This window comes from Sus scrofa, chromosome 1 (assembly GCF_054392235.1).
Source record: "Sus scrofa isolate SSC_HxYL_T2T_F1_AM1 chromosome 1, Sscrofa_HxYL_maternal_Yorkshire_Landrace_v2.0, whole genome shotgun sequence".
In the NCBI taxonomy this organism is placed as follows: domain Eukaryota; kingdom Metazoa; phylum Chordata; class Mammalia; order Artiodactyla; family Suidae; genus Sus; species Sus scrofa.
The window spans coordinates 51,421,305-51,442,318 of record NC_139383.1 but is presented as its reverse complement, the minus strand read 5'-3'; the positions used below and the strand labels follow the sequence as shown (position 1 = coordinate 51,442,318).

The 21,014-nt window shown below is 41.7% G+C and overlaps 1 protein-coding gene and 1 non-coding gene across 2 annotated transcripts in view; both read left to right on the top strand.

Annotated features, from left to right (window-relative positions):
* The first annotated feature begins 3,017 nt into the window (after window positions 1-3,017).
* Window positions 3,018-21,014, top strand: part of LOC102157778 (uncharacterized) — a 67,528-nt gene continuing 49,531 nt past the window's right edge. Inside the window, exons 1-4 of the mRNA XM_085013018.1 lie at window positions 3,018-3,242; window positions 3,299-3,835; window positions 14,454-14,531; window positions 16,051-16,150. Of these exons, the coding sequence (XP_084869144.1) occupies window positions 3,018-3,242; window positions 3,299-3,835; window positions 14,454-14,531; window positions 16,051-16,150 (940 nt within the window). The remainder of the gene's footprint in view (window positions 3,243-3,298; window positions 3,836-14,453; window positions 14,532-16,050; window positions 16,151-21,014) is intronic.
* Window positions 19,440-19,546, top strand: MIR30A (microRNA mir-30a). Its single transcript, NR_038519.1, has one exon. It is a non-coding gene; the product is annotated as a microRNA mir-30a (primary transcript).

Below are 21,014 nucleotides of genomic sequence, written 5' to 3'. Positions count from 1 at the left end.
CAAGCCAGTAATATAAGGTGAAAAATAATAAAGACAAGGTAACCATTGTATTTATTTAAAAAATCACAATGAAGCAGGCTATACCACCTTCCTAAACTGAATTATAAGTTTAGTTCAGAGCGTCCTGACAGCTCAAATAAGGAGAAGTTAAAAAGATTCCAATTCAGAGGAAACAAAGTTCTCCTAATACTGAACTCTAAAAAAAAAAATTCCTTAGGGACTGTGGCCCAAGATAAAATGGGGAGGGAAGTCCAGGTTGCCCATCACCCATGTTTTCTAGAATTTTCTCACTGTTCTTCCATATGCCTATGAAAGACTCTTGCCATAAATATATACCACCAGGAGGAAAAGCACCACAGTCAGGCTCAAGAAATAAGAAAAACATAAGTTTCATAAAAGGAGAGCTAAAGGCATCTGACCTTGTGGTTCACAAAAGGAATTTTCTACCATCCTTGTCACAACTAGAAAGGAAAACCAGCAAATTATTTTTTCTAAACTCTCGCCATAGAAATTATTTCACTATCCTAATAACATTTTCAAATGAGTGAATTGGATTCAGTGAAATGAAGAGAAGTCACATGGGAGTCAACTCGTCTGAAATAAGCAGATACTCAGAGGCATATCAGTATCCAGAAGAGGGGAATCCAGTTATTTGTTATACTCATTGATGAAACAATCTCAAGATAATAATATCTTAAATATAAAAATACAAAGAAAATATTGTCACCATCAAGTGATTATCACAGATCATGTGATGCAACTTATAAAAACCTTATGTATACATATTTTTAAAATTATCTTTACAAATGTTAAATTACCCCCAAAGTTCCAGTTGCTCTAGTAAACATTTAAATACGGGTTGACTGATAGCTCTAAAATAGCAACAGCTCTCCTGCTCCATATTGGACAACTAATGAAGAAATCATCGAGGAAAAACTCTGACAATATCACTTAGTGAATGAAACATCACCAAAGCAGAGTCATGAATATTACCCAGAGGACTGATAAAATATTCATGCCCTGTAATAGATTGCCATTACCAAATACTGGTTTTGATTTACACTTAATAAGTTATGCATATTGGATACATATTGATCAATTCTTCCACAATTTTCATGCAGAAAATGAAATCTGTACAGTTAATTAGTTGAAAATAACAACTGCTGGTTCAATTATATTTAGCAAATTTCACATTCTAGTGTTACCATATGTACATTTGTTTGAAGTAATAATTAAACTTCTGTACTAGATTGCAAGCTTTGAAACAAAGTAAACACATTACATTGTGACACATGGAAATATCTCTAAAAATTTGCATTTGATTTCCTCTTTGAACATTAAGCACAAATGCCTTAAGTGAATCCTTAATAAATGTTTGCTAAATTACCTGATTACAGGGGTATAAATTTGACCCACCCATGACACTTCCATATAAAACTATGCACAGTGGCAGTCATAGGGACATGAAGTTTGTCTCCTAACGCCTGCTCCATTAAAATGAGAGAAAAAGCAAAAGAAAGGAAGGAGTTCCTGTTGTGGCTCAGTGGGCTACAAACCCCACTAGGATATGACTTTGATCTCTGGCCTCACTCAGTGGGTTAAGAATTTCGAGTTGCTGTGGCTGTGGCTGTCAGCTGCAGCTCCACTTGGACCCTTAGCCTGGGAACTTCTATATATCACATGTGTGGCCAGAAAAAAAAAAAAAAAAAAAAAAAAAGACAAGAAAGGAAGAAAAGAAAGAAAAAGAAAAGAGAAAAGAAAAAAACCCTGGAAATATCTCTTTTCTCTGAAATTAAGAGGCAGTAGTTTCATTCACATCTAGTTTGAAAGAAAACTGATGGCCTCAAAAAATATTTCCGATTCAAAAAAATGTGCAGTCAGAGGAAATATTAAGAGGCTGCTATCGGGCAAATATCTTGATATTTCTTATAGAAAAGTAGAGAAGAAGCCTAAGACATTTAAACCTGCTGTGCACTTGGCACCACATTCTACAGAAAACACACTCTTGACAAATGCTACCTTGGTTGGATCTCAGAGCCCTTCATGAGGCAGGCAGAGTTTGGGATCTTGTCCTTTCATAACAGTTAGTCATTAAGAGATTTGCTCAAGGTCAGTCCAGAATTTAAATAATCTGACAAAATTTAGTCTTGGGTCCATGCTACCCCCTGAAACTAAGAAAGTGTGGTAAATTTCAATCATGAAAGAAAGGTGGTAACATAAGCTGTTCTTTACTTCTTGTTTGATCTCTCTCCTTTTCATTCATTGTACAGATCTTCCTTAAAAAAAATTCAGTCACCAAAATAACTTATGTTGAAGGAACTGGTCACAAATCTATGAAAATGTTTAAATGCAGTTTATTGCCAGAAGAAATAAACACGACAGCTTATTTGAAGTACAAATAAGTGTGATTTAATTTTAACATTTGTAAATATGTGTTACCAAAAACTGTTTCATTGTGCAGTCCACTTTCAGTAAAGAGCTCAATTACATGACCAACAACAAATGGGTAATCCTATTCATATCAAGTGAACAATAGAGTGCTTGTTATTTAGAAGGTATTGTGACCGAGCTCCAGGCTTTTGTAACCAGTGGTTTACTTAAGTCTCTCCTCTCTATGTGTTAATATTATACATTATATATACTATGTATACATATTATGTATTTAGTATTCTACTCAGCTATTCCATTCAACCTCCATTGAAGACTGTGTGACTTTATTACAGAAATAGAGTTCACAGTAAAGACGACTTGCATACAAAAGTCCTATATTTTTATTTTACAATGCTATTTTCTTTCAGCAAAATTAAAAAGCTGGCGCTGCCAAGATCGCCTGCGTTTTGGAACAGGATGGAAACTAGCCTCCTTTTCAGATCCCTGGCGTCCTGGTGATTTGATTAAGAACACAAGTACCCAGCAAGCAAGAAGCACCTTGAGAGCTGCCCGGGGGACATTTCAGAGGAAAGCCCCAGGGAAAAGGAGAGGTCTGACAAGAGCAGCCCGCAGGCTACATCGTGCTGATGCCGCTCCCTTTTACAGGTGAACTTTCACAGAAAAGCAGTTTTAAGTTCACAGAAGGGGTTCGGATGACCTTCAGAAGCTGGGCGTCCAGCGTTTCCACTTTGGCCTCGCGTTTTAACATAGTGTGGCGAGAGCCGACCTCCCCCGACAGACCTGCACTCGGAGGCACAGCGGCTCGCTCCAGCCGCCGGGTCGCGTCCGGGTGCGGAGCTCAGAGCGCCCGGGTCGCGGGCATCGGGGCGGGTGTGTTGCCGGAGTAGCCTCGGATTGGCTGCCCTAGGGCCGCCCTACCCGGGCACCGGATTGGGCGGAGCTGGGCCCTGCTGGCCGAGCTCATTGGAGGGAGTGGCAGGGGCGGGGCGGGCTGGGTGCCGACCGGGCGCGCGGGCGGCGGAGCGGGCGCCGGGCCGACCCGGCCTGCGGGCGGCGCGAGGTCCTGAAGCCGAGGCGCGCCGGTTGGGGCTACCGTGTCCCGGGCAGTCTCTGCGTCCGCAGAACGGCCACTCCGAGACAGCTTCCGCCAGCGCCCTCCTCTGCATCCTGCGCCGGCCGCTCCGCCGGCGGGGCCGCGCACGGGCGCCGCGGGCCGGCCAGCTGTCGGGGGCGGCGGGCGGCGCGGGACACAAAGAGCGCGCGAGGGCGGCAGACGCGGGACGGCGCCTTCGGCCGCGCCCGCCGGCCGCTCCAAGGCCGCGGAGACCATACGGCCCCGGCCCGCTCGCGCACCTCCCGGCCGGAGGGCCGTCGGCCGCCGAGCGGGCACCGGGAGCCGGGAAAAGTTGGCGGCGCGTCCGCCGCGGGGAGGCCCGGGGCCGCGGTGAGTTGCAAGCGGCGTGGGGAGCGTGCTGGCGCACGCAAGTCCGTGGGAACTGGGGGCGGGGGCGGGGGTTCGTAGCCGCCCTGCGAGGGTTGGAGCTCGGGCCCCGCGTCCTCCCGCCCCTGGAGCGCGCCTGCCTGGGGACTTTCCCGGGCCTCTGCGGCGCGCGCACTCAGGGGCGCTGGCCAGGGTACGCTTTCGAGCGCCCGCGCCCACCCTCCAGCCTGTCAGAAGTAACTTGCGGGTCACGTTCTTGGACATAAGCATTCGAAGGTTGCTTTTGGTGAAAAATCAACTGTCCATCACTCTTTTTTAAAGTGCTTCCCAGGACCGTCCGCTTTACCGCCCCATTCGAAGTTGTAGGGACCAGGCCCGGGACAGAGAACCAAGCCAGAGGGTGAAGTGGCAGGTGTCCCCAGCAATTCCTTCATGTTTTGGATGCGGTTTGGGGTGGAGAGAACGGGGCTTTGCTTATACATAAGATGGAGTAAACAGGGCAGCTGTTTTTTGTTGTTGTGTTTCTGTGTTGCTTCCTTCCACTGAAAACTTTTGTCTGGGGGCAGTGGGAAAGAGATTTAGGACCAAAGTAAATCTTAAACGAATGTAAATCTTCCTTACAGGAACGGTGACACAATGCAAGTACATCTTGATCTAATTTTAATGAAGGATTGAAAATAGCTGCTGTGTTCAGTATCACTGACGCCAAAACGGCTCACTTACATAATCTTCTTTGTTGGGATGTGTCAGTGGCATGTATAATTTTGATAAATTATTAATGTTAAAGGTTTGGTCGGGCAATGGTATTGAAACAATGTTTTCACAAGTTTTGCAATACAGTGGAGTGTGAACTTTTGGTTATCTTGATAACCTGCATATTTTCCATGCAAAGTGAAATCAAACCTTGTCCCCAACCAAAATTCTCTCAACTGTGAAATGTAGATTTGTCAGTACTGAAGACAGGAGAAGTTATTTTCTCAATGATAAAGCAGTGCCTTCTAGATGTCAGGCGCTCCATTGGGCATTTTTTTTCTGCTCATGGAGCTTATAACAACAAAAAAATGACTTTTTAAAAAATATAAATGCATAAGTATAGATACTCAACAAATATTTGCTGAATAATATACCGGGCATTCAAATAAAAATAAAAATTCTGGAGTTCCCGTCGTGGCACAGTGGTTGACGAATCCGACTAGGAACCATGAGGTTGCGGGTTCGGTCCCTGCCCTTGCTCAGTGGGTTGATGATCCGGCGTTGCTGTGAGCTGTGGTGTAGGTTGCAGACGCGGCTCGGATCCCGAGTTGCTGTGGCTCTGGCGTAGGCCGGTGGCTGCAGCTCCGATTGGACCCCTAGCCTGGGAACCTCCATATGCCGCGGGAGCGGCCCAAGAAATAGCAACAACAACAACAACAAAGACAAAAAAAAAAAAGACAAAAAAAAAAAAAAATAAAATAAAAAAAAAATAAAAATTCTTCTTGCCCATCCTTAAAGAAAATTATTATCCTGCTTTAGAGGAAAGAAAGAAAATATCAAAGAAAGATTTGGCAGAAAAACTGAGCTTAATTTCAGTATCTAGCCTGAAAGTTTGTAGCTTAAAATAGGGATACAGATTTGGAAAAGAGACAAAGAACACAGATAGAGTTTCTAGGAGAAAGATAGCAATATTGATTTAACATAATACATTTTATGACCTAGCTTTCTTTGAAGAACACAAACTTTGAAAAGGACTGTTTCTTAAAAAATCAGTAGTTGCTTGCATTGTGAAAGAATGTCTAATTAAATGGCCTAGTCGTATCCTTAATATTTCACTGTCTGTGCAACTCATTTTTTAAATAGTATGGGATAAACCTTTCAGTGCAGTTCAGTTGCATGGAGAAAAGTGTACCTTTCGAAATCGCCTGAATTTGCAGTGAGAAAATCATCTCCGATCTTACACCAGGTAGAAAGTAAGCACTGGCAATAGCATCTTGCCAAGAAAATCTTCATTCCAGACAAGTGCTGTGTGTGGGGAGAGGTCCTGTGTAAACTGCCTCATGTGTGAGATACTCTGTTTTTCCTGAAAGGCCCGTGTAATAGTTTATTTGGTGACATCAGAAAACTAAGTCCCCAACATTTGTGAGCCTGGAAGCTTCTGGAAAGCCTAGTGTCCTTATTTAAAAGTGACAACTCAACTCAGAACCTAGCATTGCTATGTGAACAACAAGCTGTCTTTGTAGAATGTGTGTTCTTCTCAGAGCCGATTTGCTGGTTGAGCAGCCCTGCAGAAGGTCAGGGCCCTGTATCCAAATCTTCTGTAGTTCTTGCAAAACTTCAGACTCCAGGCACTTTCCAACCCTTGAAGAATCAGAATGTCTGTGAGCAGAACCTGGAATCTACTCTTAACTGGAACCTCCCAGAATGAGAGTTTATCACACCAAGTTTTGAGAATTCAAGTTTTCTTGCCAAAGTTTAAGGGGCAGCTGTTGCTTTCCTCCCCACATGCTTACTGCTCTGCTCACTTCCCGTTCATCTCTTAGTGGGGCCCTGTGGGCATGGGGGGTGGCAACTGAGACCCCCCACCCCAACCCTGTCGGCTGCTGTACAGGCAAACCCGGAACCCACCTACTAGTAGAGTTAGGATTGCCTTGGGGCACAAGGCCTGAGACCCCTCCCGCTATGGGATCCGTCCCCTCCCAGCCTGTGTGATCTGCAGAGGCCCAGTCCTAGCGGCCTCCTCTTCAACTGTCCAGATAAGGTTTCAACCAGATAATTGGGAAAGGACCCCAAGGGACAGGAGGCCTGGGAGAGCACAGAGCAAGAATGCTGAATGGAAAGCTGTCTGCTGGACACAGTGCAGCACCTACATTGGAAGATTTTAGTCCCAAGGCTGGTAATTGCCAGAGAAATGTGTGGCTGAACCCAGGCCCTTGCCCTCTTATTAGAACTTTGATGTACAGCCCCATGTAAGGGCTCCTAGAACATGTCTATCCTTAAAATTGCTGACATTGGAGTGCCCGTCATGACGCAGTGATTAACGAATCCGACTGGGAACCAGGAGGTTGCAGGTTCAATTCCTGGCCTTGATCAGTGGGTTAAGGATCCGGCGTTGCCGTGAGCTGTGGTGTGGGTCGCAGATGCGGCTTGGATCCTGAGTTGCTGTAGCTCTGGTGCAGGCCGGTGGCTACAGCTCCGATTAGACCCCTAGCCTGGGAACCTCCATATGCCGCGGGAGCGCCCCTAGAAAAGGCAAAAAGACAAAAAGACAAAAAAAAAAAAAAATCGCTGACACATGTGAGGATTTTCATGTTTATTGAGGAAAAAAGAGGAGAGTTCAGGAGAAAGATTCAAAGCACAGGCTGAGGTCTCCACCACATCTGATTCAAATTCTGGCTTTGCCATTTACTGCCTAGGTGACCCTCTAAGCTCTGGTTTCCTTACTTGAAAAATGAGGATAATGGTACCTGCCTCCTGGGGAGTTGTTTGGGGAATTATGTAAGATTATAAATTATGTAAGGTACAAATTAGTGACAGCTAATAACTGTCCCTCAGTATATCCTCCATATGTGTTGTTTTTAATTTATTACAGTAACTTTTCAAAATTCCTTTTTTACCCCTGGAGAGTTGCTGTAGAAGAGGGACAGAGAGGAAGGCAGAGCAGAGAAGTGGACACAGGGAAGCTCACTGTGGAGTGGGGGGAGCAGGTGCAGCTGCAGCGCCTGCTTACATCCTGGCTGACTCAGGTGCTGTGTCCCCTCCTCTTCTCCCTTTTTGTACCACTTTCTTTGGCACTTTAGATACTTTTTTGACTCAGGGAGAAACTTGGATTATGTGGTCTGCCTCCACATTGTAACCCTGGATTTGGCTTTGGGTACCAGGAATATCCTCAACCTACAGGGACTTAAGGGGTACAGCTGTCTCACCCCATGGGATCTGGCTTTTGGGATTATTGAAGATTTCTATCTCTGACCCCATTAGAATAGATCCAGAATTCAACTCTAAATTTGCCTTTTCAGAAAATTATCTGTCCTCAAGACACGGAGCCCATGATTAGAGCATCTCCTGCTCCCCACTACCCCTCTGCCCCAGTCTTTCAAAAGCATCTTTATTTTCTAGAGCCTTTAGACTTTTCAAAGTGCTTTTCCTTGCATCAGCTCACTAGTTCCTTGCAACAGGCCTGTAAGGTATTAATATTACTAAGCCCCTGTGAGGCAGCTAGAATCTTTCCTTCACCCCACATCCATTCTCTCTTGTATCGTTAGGTTCGCCCTAGCTGTCCTTGTATCAGTTTTCTAAAATTCCTTTGATCTGTCCCTCCTCCCTGCTCTGAAAATCCGAGTCCCAGTCCTGCTCTAGACACTTTTTCCCCATGGCCCCTGGAACACGGCAGCCTCAGCCACCAGCACATACTGTTTCCTTCTAGTGATGCCTCCCCTTAAACCATCCAGAATCTACTCATTTTCACCTTCCACCTCTAGTTGGGAGCAAGTTGCCCTCTAGTTGGGAGCCAAGGAGCCAAGCCAGGTTGCTCTGCCTTTGTGGTTCCACGTGTCCTGAGCTGTGAATGTGGAGAGAGTTGGGCAAGATGATGCTGGCGATTTTTCCTCATTCTGAAGGTCTAGGACAACTTGGCCTTCCTTCCGTGGGATAGGATTAGGGCTCTTCCTGAGTCCCTGGATGAAAATGTCAGGAATGGGCACTGGGGGCCTTCAGGGCTTGTTCTGTCCCACAGATTTCTAAATAATAAACTGGGTACCTTGGGAATGCCATGTACCGTTTTGGGTAAGGTTTTTAACCACAAGCATTTGAGGAAGGCTAGGGGGCTGTGTATTAGCAAGAAGGTGTGTTAGGGCCAATAAAGGGTTATCTCTGTGAATGACTGCCTCTGATGGAATACGTAAGATCAGCTATTGTGTGTACCTAACATGTGTGATTTACTTTGCATTTTGTTGTCTTTGGCTAGTGCTGTATAACAAATACAGTTGTTTTCTTTGTAATCATTTCATGACTTGGAAAACATTAACATAGTCAAAACTCTCAGACAGATGCTAGATGACTTTCTATAGTAATCTGATTGCTGGCATGCAAGTCTGCGTTGTATGTGATATATCCCATTCATATTACTCTGAATTTAAGAAGGGTACCCCAAAGTTGTGAGGTGTTATTATACCCTGACCAGACTTAAGAAGAATATCCCTTTAAAGTGTGTTGACATTTAATTGACCTTTGGAAGTTCATTCTGTTAATCAGACTCAAAGTGCTAAGGCTATGGTTGACTGCTCTGGTGTTTTTACATTCAGTCGTGCTTAGCATATAAATTCTTCAGCATAATTGCTACTTATTTAGCAAGAGTTTCTTTCCTAAAAATGAGAGTTGTGTTTTATTTTTGTATTTTTTTTTTAATTTTGCTTCAGGCTGGATAGTGTCAGAAGTTTGAATTGAAATGTTTTCCTGCCATTAGTTGTATGGGGTGTGTCTTCTTAATTTAGGAGTAATGGAAATTTCTTGCTTAGTTGAGGCATGCTTTCCTTCTGGCAGAAGTTAGAAGTCTTCAAGGTTTGATGCTAAAATTTAGAGAAGCTCAACACTACAGCAGTATATATTTTAGCATAATAAACTTTGAAAAACAAGTCCATTTGTGTAGATTAAAACTATCAGTGCTCGATGACTTTCTATAGACAAAGATCCAAGGAATTTATTTTTTAGCAAACTATATTCCTTGAATTGCTCTGAGTGGTATTTTCTTTCACTATAAATTATATATTTGTTAAAAAATCAAATATATTTCTTTCTTAAAGCTTAATATTTTATTACCATCACCTAGAGAACATCTGCTGAAAGGTTAGTATTTCTGGGTATTAAACTTATGAAATCAATCTATGGAAAATTTTAACATTGTTAACTGTCTTACAGGTTTCTGAATTAGTATTTCTAGTGATCATGGAAAAGTAGCTACACTGCATGTTTATAGAAAAATTAAAATACGGAATTGCCAATTTGGAGTAATTTACCTTAGAGACTCCCCTTTAAAAAAAACAGTTTTGTCTTAAGTAGGGAAGCTCAAGTTATAACCAGAGTTTTTCTGTTTACGAGGTAATTTTGTACTTTTCAAATATGTAGCTCCATGTTTGCAATGCATTTTGTTCCCTGTTTATATAAGTTTTGCAGTCATTATGGCACTTATTTATTCACACATCGCAAGCATGGGAGAGCGCCTCATTTCATGAAGCTGACCTTATTTTCTCTTTGTCTTTCCCGCCTTCCATCTTGCCCTGTCTTTTTTCTTTTTCTTTTTCTGTTTTGTTTTGCAACTTCCAGCTGTCCTTTTCATTTCATTATTGTCCCACCTTCAAAATGAAATAAGCCCGTTTCCCTTAAACATTTAACTTCAAACTCTGCCATTTTCTTAGAATATATAATGAAGCCTCTTAAATGATACTATCTACATAATACTAAAGAATGCAAATGACTGCAGTTCTGAATGGTCAGATACAGGATATCCTAGATTGAGTGTGAACTCTCACACTTCCATTTTGTAATCTGTGGTTTCAACAGATGTAGTTCTACCAAGATATGTAAGTGTCTCAGGACCAGGCCGGAACTGGTTTAATACAGAACATTAAGATGAAGCCTGGTTCCTTAGGCAACCTCTCTCAGTAACATTACTGGACTGGTGACCCATAGTGACAAAATCAATATATTTGCTCTTCCTTTCTGTTTGAAGTCTCTTTTGCCATCATGAAGAGCTTTCTGTCATTTGAACCCAGATATATGTGTTCCCAGATAATTTATTATTTTTGTCCTAATAGATTCTTAAATCACGTGCCGAACATTTTTCTAACACAAGTGTTAGTTTATTAAGTCCTCTTAACGCTGTCATTACTGCAGTCACATTATCATTTTACAGTTGTGAATACTAAGGCACAGAGTTTTAATTTAGGGTAGCCTTGAGGCAGAGGGGATACGTTGACACAGTGCTAAAAACTGACAAAAAGGTGGACAAGAGTTTGGGGAGGATGAGTCTACATGGAAAGGATCAGAGACTCCATTGGGCCCAGTTGCAAAAGGCAACACAGTCTCCTTTCTCCATTTTCAGCTGTGGTTAAATTGGGAAAGGCACTCCTCTGTCCTGGGACGCGATGGTCATGACTGAAACATCCTCACCTCGGACCACAGCTGCCTATCAGCCCTGGAGGAGGGTGGTACTGGCTCCCTAGGATTCTCTTGAGCTGCGTCACCCTCTTGGCCTCACCCGTCCTTGCATTTCTGGGACTTCAGCTGCTTTTCCCAGAGGGCTCAGCTTCTTTCTCAGCTGTGAGTTTGGGTGTTCCTAATACCAGGGAAGACATTTTTTCCCAGTCTTAACCCCAGCCCACTTCATTCCCTGCCTTAGCCCTCCTGTGGAGATTACTTGGAAAATTGTTGGCTCCGTGGTGTCTGTGGCTGTACAGATAAAGTTTAGAGACTGATGGTAAGCAAGGAGACTGAAGGACAGCCCTGCCATTCCTGTAGCATTGGGGATGGAAGTTGAGAGCACAGCTAAAAGTAGGGAATGCAGAGAAAGGAGAGAGACACCAGGGGAAAGAAAAGAGGCATTGAGGGTGAACAAATGAAGAAAATGAATTGCTGATTTGCTTCACATCCATACCACCCGCTACCCTCACTAAAACGGAGGCAGTTTCACCCCCTTGTGCCTGACCCGAGGTTTGCCAGGGAGTTAAGCATGGTAGTGGGAGTGGAAAATTTCTCCCTTTTGCATTTGTGCTGCTCTGAGATGCCACTGGTATCTAGGTAATATTTGTTTATACTGGGTATTTTTCTCTGTAGCCTTTGTGGACAGGGCTCAGAATACAAACAGGACTGTTAGTAGAACTGCAGGTCCTCAATTGCTGTGTTTATTTTATTAGTTAAAAAAAAAACTGCTGGAGCTCTAAGACTTCTTAGCACATTTTAAAATACCAGAGGCAATTTTAAGAAGCGCTTTAGAAAAAATAAGAAAAGTTAGGACTTTCAGGCTCCGGAATGCCAACCAATGCAGTAGTGTTTTTTTTTGTTTTGTTTTTTTTAATGAATGTTTTCAAAGACTAAGTCAGATGCATCAACTTTTTTTTTTTTTTAAGTGGCTTTAAAGTACTATTCTTGTGTATATAAATCCTCCTAATAGTTTAGGTAAAATGAAAGTGTGATACTTCTGTTCCATAAAATGTAAAGCCAAGATTAATTCTTTTGGGAATTTAGGATTTGGAGGATGTTGTTAAATCATCTCTAATGACTTTACTTGGTCAGATCACAGGTCTGAAAGTATTTCTACTGATTTACAATCATGTTGAGACATAATTATTGAAATTGTGATGCTTCCAGAAAATCTGAAGTCTACAGTTAGTTTTACCCTTAAACTTCCTGATAATTCATTTTATGGCCCCTTGAAGTCTCTCTTTCTCCTGCTTCTTATAGGGAGGTACACTGTTCAGTAACATTTATGAAAAATACCCAGCTTAAATTTTAAGATGTTAACTAATCTAAATGATAAAAGTATTGATTTGAAGAAATTTATTTTTTAATAGTTTTTAAGTTCCCAAAGAGGGTCCTCATCTTGACAGGTTTACTTAGATCTCTATCAGTAGAACAAAGTAATTTTTTTCTTGATCATTGTGTTGCAGTAACTTAAATTCTGGAAATAACAAACATTTAAACATCAGTAATAGGAATTCTCATCATGGCTCAGCAGAAACAAATCTGACTAGCATCTGTGAGGATGCAAGTTCAATTCCTGGCCTTGCTCAGTGGGTTAAGGATCCAGCATTGTCATGAGCTGTGGTGTAGGTCGCAGATGCAGCTCAAATCCCATGTGGCCGTGGCTGTGGCATAGGCCAGCAGCTACAGCTCCAATTCGACCCCTACCTTGGGAACCTCTATTTGCTGCAGGTATGGCCCTAAAAAGACCAAAAAAATAATTTTTTTTAATAAAAATCAGTAATAAATTGCGCTTAGGCAATAGAAAGGGGGAAAGGGAGCTTTTCTTTATTGTTTGCTCTTTTTTTCACTTATCAGGTTTTCCCCCACTTGTCCATCCTTTTCTACAGTTGTGGAAATTTTTATTTTTCTCCAGTGTTCCTCAGATGTTCCCCGTTTGGAGTCCTAGATTACCCCTCCACCAAGTTTTCTTAGAATTAGGCAGAAGTGGAACCTGAGTCTCTGGAAAGTAATGAAACTTTCCCCTGCTTTCTCAGACTCTCTTTCCTCCCTAAAAGCAAGAGGAGCAAAACAGTGGTTGGTGGTTTGTCACTGTTGCTTCTGTGGCTGTTCAATTGACCTGAGCACTTTATCTTCGTTCTTGATACTTATATCTACAAATGAAATTAGGGCTAGTTACACTGCATTTCCATCATCAGCTCTCCCTTGTGGTTCAAATTTAGCACAAACCTGCTGTGGATACATATTAATTAGGGGAATATAATAGGATGGAATTATTTCATGAGTTTTTTAATGACTGTTCTTTGAAGTATGGTTTTTATCTTATAAATTTACCATTATTGTGTTGAAAATCTAGAAAATCTTTACATGAGCAGCTAAGCTGCTGTCAGCCCAGAACAGTGTAAGTCGAACATTAACTGGCAGGAAAACTGATGAAAGTGTCTTTGACTTTGAGATGCAGCAAGCCATTTCAAGTGAAGTTGCCCATTCTCTGTACAGAATGGTGTGGCGGTCTTGTAACTTCATTGCATGGTTGGAGTCTGAATAGAAGTTTTCTGTCACTGTTTGCCACAGGTGTAAGTTACAGGTGTGTCTTTTCTCTTCGAACTTGCCGCCTAGGCCCATGCTACACAGTATGGGAGACAATTAGATCCTTCCATAGAAAGCTTCATAAGTCAGCTGCTAACTACTGTGTGTATATATTCGCAACTGTTCTGTAGTCTGTTATTTTAGAAAATGTGTGGGTGTGGGAAGTGAACTCAGGGTTATTGGTGCTTCTTTGTACTAAGAAAAATCACACTAGTTAAGGCAAGTCTGTGATTTGTGTATGTTTAGTTTTTTAAAAAATCCTTCTGACCATCTCCCACTCTTAATTTCCCACCCCTACCTCCCGAATGCAAGTAATGAAGGAATTAGAGTCAGAGGATTTTATAGCTAGAAGGATTTGAGAGAGAATCTGATTTGCCCTCTAATTTGAGAAAATGGATGTCCAGTGAGGTCACATGAGAGCACGGAGCTAGTGCACATAGCGAGCACACAGCACATTTAAAGGCCTAAATGACATTAGTCGTTTCTTGCCATTAGTAAACACTGTGGTGATGAATCTGCCTGAACATGATCCTAGTCGGAAGGTAATAATGAGAATAACTAACATGTAGCTGGTACTTTGACGTTCCTCTCTCAGTCACTTCTCAGAAGAGCTGTGGGGTATGGTGAACCACCACTAGTTTCCTTCACAGAGAAAATAGGCTCTATGATGGGCAGAGGCCTGTGCACGGTGGTCATCTCTCAAAAGGGCCCGGGGCCCGAGTCCTCCACCTCATCAAAAGCATCAGCCAGTCTTAAAACAGCTCCCCTGAACCACAGGATGGGGAATCACATCTTCACACTGTAGCTGCGCCTCTGAATGTGAACCAATTATTAACTCTTGTCTATTTTATCACTTTTAAAGGGGGAGAAAAGACACTTTTTACAGAGCTGGGAGCTCATAAACGTCTCAAAAGAAAGATGCTGGATAATTGGAAATAAGGTATGTTTTTAAAGAATCTCCCTGTCAACATTTTAAACATTCAGCCAGTATGTGTTGATCACCTAAGGCACCTTAGGGCTGCTCCAGCAGACAAAGTAGTGATCAAGATAGAATCCCAGCCTTCAGGGAAGAGCCTTATGCAAACTTCTCTCCTTTCAAAGGTTTATCTCGATAGAAAACTGTTTTTGAAAAATGTCTGGTACTCTCTCCATTACTTGAGATATGAGAGATTCCAATCCCTGTGTCTCAAAGGGGTCAATATTATCTAAATATTTGTATTAAAATATTCACAGTAAAGAAAACTTGTAAAATACAGAAAAGTAGAAAGAAAAAAATCATGTATGTATATTTATATCATACATATCATTTTTTCTTGGCTTTTCTTCAGCTTGCCAGGATAGCTAATGTTCTGTATCATTGCATAACTTTGTAAATATGTCTTAATAATGATATAATTGAATAACTATAATTTTAAAAAAATAAAGTAAGGTCTGGTTTGAATTCTGAATTCTGCCATGTAGTTAAAATTACCATGAAATGCATCTTAAATTCACCTAATGTTCCTTTAGAAATAGGATCTTCTTTTTCAACAAGAATAGGAGAGTGTTCCCACATGAGAGATCCTCTTTGTGGGGCATCTTAGGGGTGGGTGGGAGCCCCTGAGGAGGAGGAGCTGGGTCAACAGGTGGTCTGAGGGCTGCAGCTTGGGAATTGCTGACTGGGAGAAATGGGAGGAGTGGGATGGATGGAAAGTCCCTGATCACCCAGAGGCTTGGATGCCCCGACTCCCTGGAATCCCCCTCCCTAGCGGGGCTGCAGCCAAAGTAGGAGAGGAGGGGCTCAGACAGGTGGGGGTAGGGGAGAGGTGGGGAAGAACAACCTAAAACTCTGATAAGCCTGGAGAGATCCTTAATTGGGAACCCTGGCCTGTATTGTCAGTGGGTGTCATTTTAAAAGAGGATTTAGCAAATGAATGAATATATGATGAATGAATGAGTGACTAAGTAGTTTTCTCCTAAAGGATCTGGTTGTTTCTACTCTGAAGATCTTTTATTTATTTATTCATTTTTTATGCCCAATTTAAAATGAAAACACAAATTTTTTTTTGACTCATCATTAACTGTCTCCTACTTAGTCAAACCAGCATCCTCCCCAACTCCACAGATGTTTCAGAAGAGCTTACAATAAGGAAAATATCAGAATAGGAGAGTGAGTGGGAGATGAGATTCCAGTTCTGCAAAACTAATGTCCCACGAGTGTAGTGGCAGTGACAGTGAAGACTTCGTCATACCATGGCAGGGAGAAAACGAGCCTGTGCATAGGCATTGCTTGGAAAACAGCAAACATCTTATGTTAAAGTTAAGGCTACAAGCTTGACTACACACAGTTTATCTAGCTTAATTCCTAGAGAATGTGAATGGAACAACAAATGCTTAGATTAATTTCTAGAGTAGAAGAGATTGTACTCGTTATAACTCTGCAAGCTCTGTACTATCCCAGACAATGCTTTTCTTCCTAGAATTTGAGTTTCCTGGTTTTCTGTGTGTGTACAACCCATAGGAAATTCTTCCCAGTAAATTCCTGTAGCCTTCAGACATTTTCAAGAGGCAAAGGACCAGGTAGGTCTGTATTTCTATTAATTACAAAAAGAAAACGTTTCATTGTCTTTGTTCCTAGGAAGAAATATAATGAGAATTAGAAGCCTTTGAATTAGGCTAGAAACACTGTGGACTACTAAGTGTAAAGTAGAAGAAGGTGAAGCTGAATTTTAAAGGTCAGAATTCTGTTTGTACCTTTATTTTACTTCCATTTCAGCTCTATGTGGGCTTTCTACCAAAGGAAGCAGAGACCGCTTGTGTTCCTTGTCTTTAGATGGATTTTCTGAAGGAAGGGATAGGGGCCAATGCCAGTACTATCAAGGCAATTGTCTGGGACCTTGGTCCCCAGAGAGATAGGATAAAAGGATGTAGAGCAGGGGCTAGACACCAAGCCCTGTGCTGACATGGACTGCGAGTGCTATGACATACACCCAGAGGCAGAGTGGAGAGAGAGAAAGGTGGAGCCAGGGGGAGAAGCATATTCTCTCCTGGTGTCAGTGACCCACAAGAACCTTGGCCTTTCCATGGCCAGAGGAGGGTCCTGGTATGAATAAATAAATCAACAAATAAAGCTGTGGTAATTTCCACACCCTGCTGCTAAGTGCCTGAAATCTCACCATTCAAGGATGGACCATTTAATTTACATACTTGGATATCTCCAAATCCAGAGAATTGAGTTTAGGGATAGAGGGAGTCGGGGAGCTTGGGTGGCTGTAATATTTTAAGGTGTTCTTAGTTTTGCATGGCTTAGGAAAATTTATGACTACAGTGTCAGTAAGAGGGTTCAAGACTGAATGGTTTAGGGTAGCTAAGAAAAATTTGTAAACTTTATCTGACGCCAGTCCTATACTGTCTACTATCAGAAGGAATTAATCCTTCAAATAGTTCAAATTAATATGTGGAGATTATAAAACCTAACTAGGATGTAGATATCCAGAGCTGCACTTGTGGGTGGAAAAACTTTTAGGGTCCTTATCTTAACAGGTCTAAGGCAACCTGATCCCTGTGCTTTTGAACTACATGGATTTCTTTGAGCATTTCCAGGGTTATAGACAAAAGTCAGGGTCTGATATATTGGACACAATTCAATCTTATTTTGCCATGTTTGTTATCATTTCATGAGTTTTTTTAGTGGATTTTTGGGTCACATTTCTCAGATAGTGGCAAGATATTTAGTCTTGAGCAAATTTGTTTAGTTCCGTCTTTCTAGATTAGTGGTTCTCTACCAGGAAGGTGTAGTAGAATCATTTTACAGTTTTTGCTAAATACACTCAGCACCCTCCCCCACTCCAAATAAGAATTACAGGGTGGATGGGGTAAGAGGCAGGCCAGGTATGTGGGATCAGAAGAATCTGTCCTGATCATCCTGCTGTCACCCTCTCATTTTAAGAATTGCCGTTCCAAATGGAATCAGTACTTCTCAATGACCAGCAAACAAGCAAATAGTTTAAACAAATAACTGAATCTCAAGGAAACTGGCAAAATTGTTTAGCACCTTGTTGAGATAAATCTGCTTTACTTTACTTTCACACAGATTTCCTCTAGCTGGTATCTTGCTAAAAAAGGATGCTGGTATATACAGGTCATGAAGTTCTCTATTGATACCTATTAAATGTCCTTCCACTTATGAACCCTTATAACTAATACCTGACGGTCTTTCATGCTTAAATATGGCGAATTTTTAAACGTTTCCTCATAGAGAGCACTGAGCAAAGGCTGGATTTTCAAAGCTGTGCAAAGGTTTATTATCCTTTTCAATATGCACCAAGTTGTTGGGTGAACTTGTTTGCCTGGATGGTACTAGTCACTTTTAATTTAAAGCTATTATTGAAAAGTGGTAAGATTTCCAAGGGGAGTAGGGGGTCTGTCACTTGGAGAAAAATTTATGGGAGTAAAAATATTTTCTTTTAGTAAACAGTTACTGCTATACAATGTCTTCATAGGGTGTAAGGCTTGGTATTCATCTGTTTTAATTAAAGAGTACCCTGCCTGTCTATTTGTGACCAAGTCATAAGAAGGGGGTGTTGTGGTAGGGAGTTCACAAGGTTGAAAGCTGTGACTGAGTTTGGTGAACCAACTCAAGCCCTCGTCTGCAGTGGTACATGAATGCCAAGTACTAAGAATTTCTGGAATGCAGAATTGCACAGCACTGATAAAGTTTGCTTTGTTCCCCTATGTGACTTGACCCATTGAGAAAATGTGGTTCCCTAGGAAGTTTTAATAGTTCAAAGTCCTTAGTTAATAAAGAGAAAGGCCACAACATAATTCGCCTTGTTTTCACCTGCTGCCTCAAAGATTAACTTTCTTAACCTTAATGGGGTAGAGTTACCCTTTGCTTTGAAAAGTGGTTTATGGAGCTCTTCACGTTTGTTTGTTTCAGTAAACAAGATGCTATTTGTGTGGATTTTGTTTTTGTTTGGGGTTTGGTATCACGAACAGAGCAACTTAAGAACCTTATGGAAACATCATCTAAAAACAAATCTCAGGGAGAGGCACACCCACTTCTCTGTATCAGCTTAATCTTTCACCAGGCAAGGAAGGGTTTTGAATTACTTCAGGAAAGCAGTGACTGATAGAACTTATTACCCTTCAGTTTTCCTCATTTATTTTCATAAGAGAATGGGAGTGGAATTCAAAACATTCAGATCTGGAGTTAATGTACGTCACCCTGTCGCAAGTGATGGGTTCTGTGTTTTTCCAGTGGGAAACTTTGATCCACAAACTGATATGTTCCTGTTACAGACCTTTGCTTTTCCTTCTATTTCTCTCCTGAATTTGTTGCTTACTCTTTCAAAAACCAGCTGACTGTACAAGTTGTCTCCAGGAGCAAACTTCAGAGCAAAAGTGATAAATAAAAGCAGTATGTAAGTCTTTTTTGGTCAGAATTTACAGTGTTTGAAATAGTCCTTTTATATTTTCGTTGAGAGTCTAAGGTCACTTAAATGTAGAGTTTAATGTTAAGTGTGCACTTTTTCTTGTTAGCATAATTTAATTTGTATGTCTTGTCACGTTCACTCAGAAGATTTTGATTACGTAATGCATGTGGGAGTCCTAGTAAGTAACCCTGCCATTGCCTGAGTGGTGTTTGTCGCTCATGGTGATGGATGAATGCCGTTGGCATATGCTGTCTTAGATTGTCACAGAATTTTGTAGGAATCAGGTAGATGAATAAGAGACACACATGAAGCCCTGGGTTTTGAATCTGAGACATTCTCTAGAATATTTCTGGTTTTGGAGGAGACTGTTGTGCAGAACTGCGGCCTGTCCATCTCAGGGACCCTTCTCCAGGGTAACCAGACAGCAACAAGTGTCCCTGCGACAGTGAGCGGCTGTAAACATCCTCGACTGGAAGCTGTGAGGCTGAAGACGGGCTTTCAGTCGGATGTTTGCAGCCGCCGACTGCCTCCCGCATCAGGAGCTGCCGTAGGAGCAGTGGTCTCCTTAGCCCCGCTGGACACCTCACCCTCCCTGGGATGTGTGCTCCCAAAGCTTGGTGAGAATGGCATAGATTCACTGACTTTTACACCATCTCTACATTTTTAGCAGCGCTGGAGAAGATTTTGCAATATCAAAAGAAAAGAAAAGAAAAAGTCCAACTATCCTCTAGAGAAGTGAGGAAATGTATTAAAGTATTTTTCTTCTTAGGAAAAAAGTGTTCTAGGGCAGTATTTCCACGAATCATTCTCCAAAGAGATTTGTTTTGTCCTGCTATTTATATTTACCTGTAATTTCGAAATAAGAGGGTTTTTGTTTTTTGGTTTTTTTTTAAATGGCCTCAGCTGCGGCAAATGGAAGTTCCCAGGCTAGGGGTTGAATCGGAGCTGCAGCTGAGGGCTGCACCACAGCCACAGCAACATGGGATCCTTTAACCCACTGAGCAAGGCCAGGGGTCAAACCCATATATCCTCATGGACGCTAGTCGGGCTCTTAGCCCGCTGAGCCACAATGGGAACTCCAAAATCAGAGGTTTGTTTTTTTGTTTTGTTTTGTTTTTTACAGCCATTTGCAAATACTTCTATTAACAAATCTAAATTACTTGAAAAGGAAAAAAACATAAAAGCCAGAATGAATATTAATTCACTTTCACATTATTTGGATTAAACCTCTTATTTTTTATAGCTTCAATCTTTAAGTAATAAAGTAGTTTTTAATTTAATTACATGCCTAAAATAAACTAATTTTGACTCAACTAACTCAATTTGAAAGATCTTTTCTTGTTTTAGCTGAGGAGAATAGTATTTTAGGGATGTGTTGATACCATCTCTATTCAAATGAATTGTTAACTTTGCTTTATGTAATAGCATATATCTCTTAAAAATAATAAATGAATCAAATGCTATCCTAAATAGATGAAGGCAACCTAAGATGTTTAAATTTCCTGTTATGAGTCTCTGTGAGGGACCTAACTTGTAACTTGTCTTTTTTCTAAATCCGTATCTGTCTTACAGCAGATTGGTTTAATACGAGACACTTAAAGTGTAGAAACAAAACACTTTAAAAGGAGATGAAGGTGGCATCCTTTGCCCTCTAAAACACAGTATCTCCTACACATCCTACACATGCAGTATTGTCAAGTAATATAGAAACTATAGTTTCTGTTCCCTGTTTAGTGCCCGTGCCCTTTGGTGACGTCGATGTATTCTTGAAGCAGTGTGACCGTGCCACAATTTAAAATTTGGCCAAACTAACAGTTGAACATTCTAATGAACTGCGATGGAGAGAGCTTTGTCTGGAAATGCCCTTAAGTTGTCCTCATGCATAAAACCTTTAAGTGAAAAAACCCATCAGTCATGCTGGCCTGAGAGGTCAGTAGATGCCACTGAGAAAGGGCAAGAGAGGCAGGGCTCTCCATGCTGGGCCCCTGGGGTGTGGAATGGAGAATGTG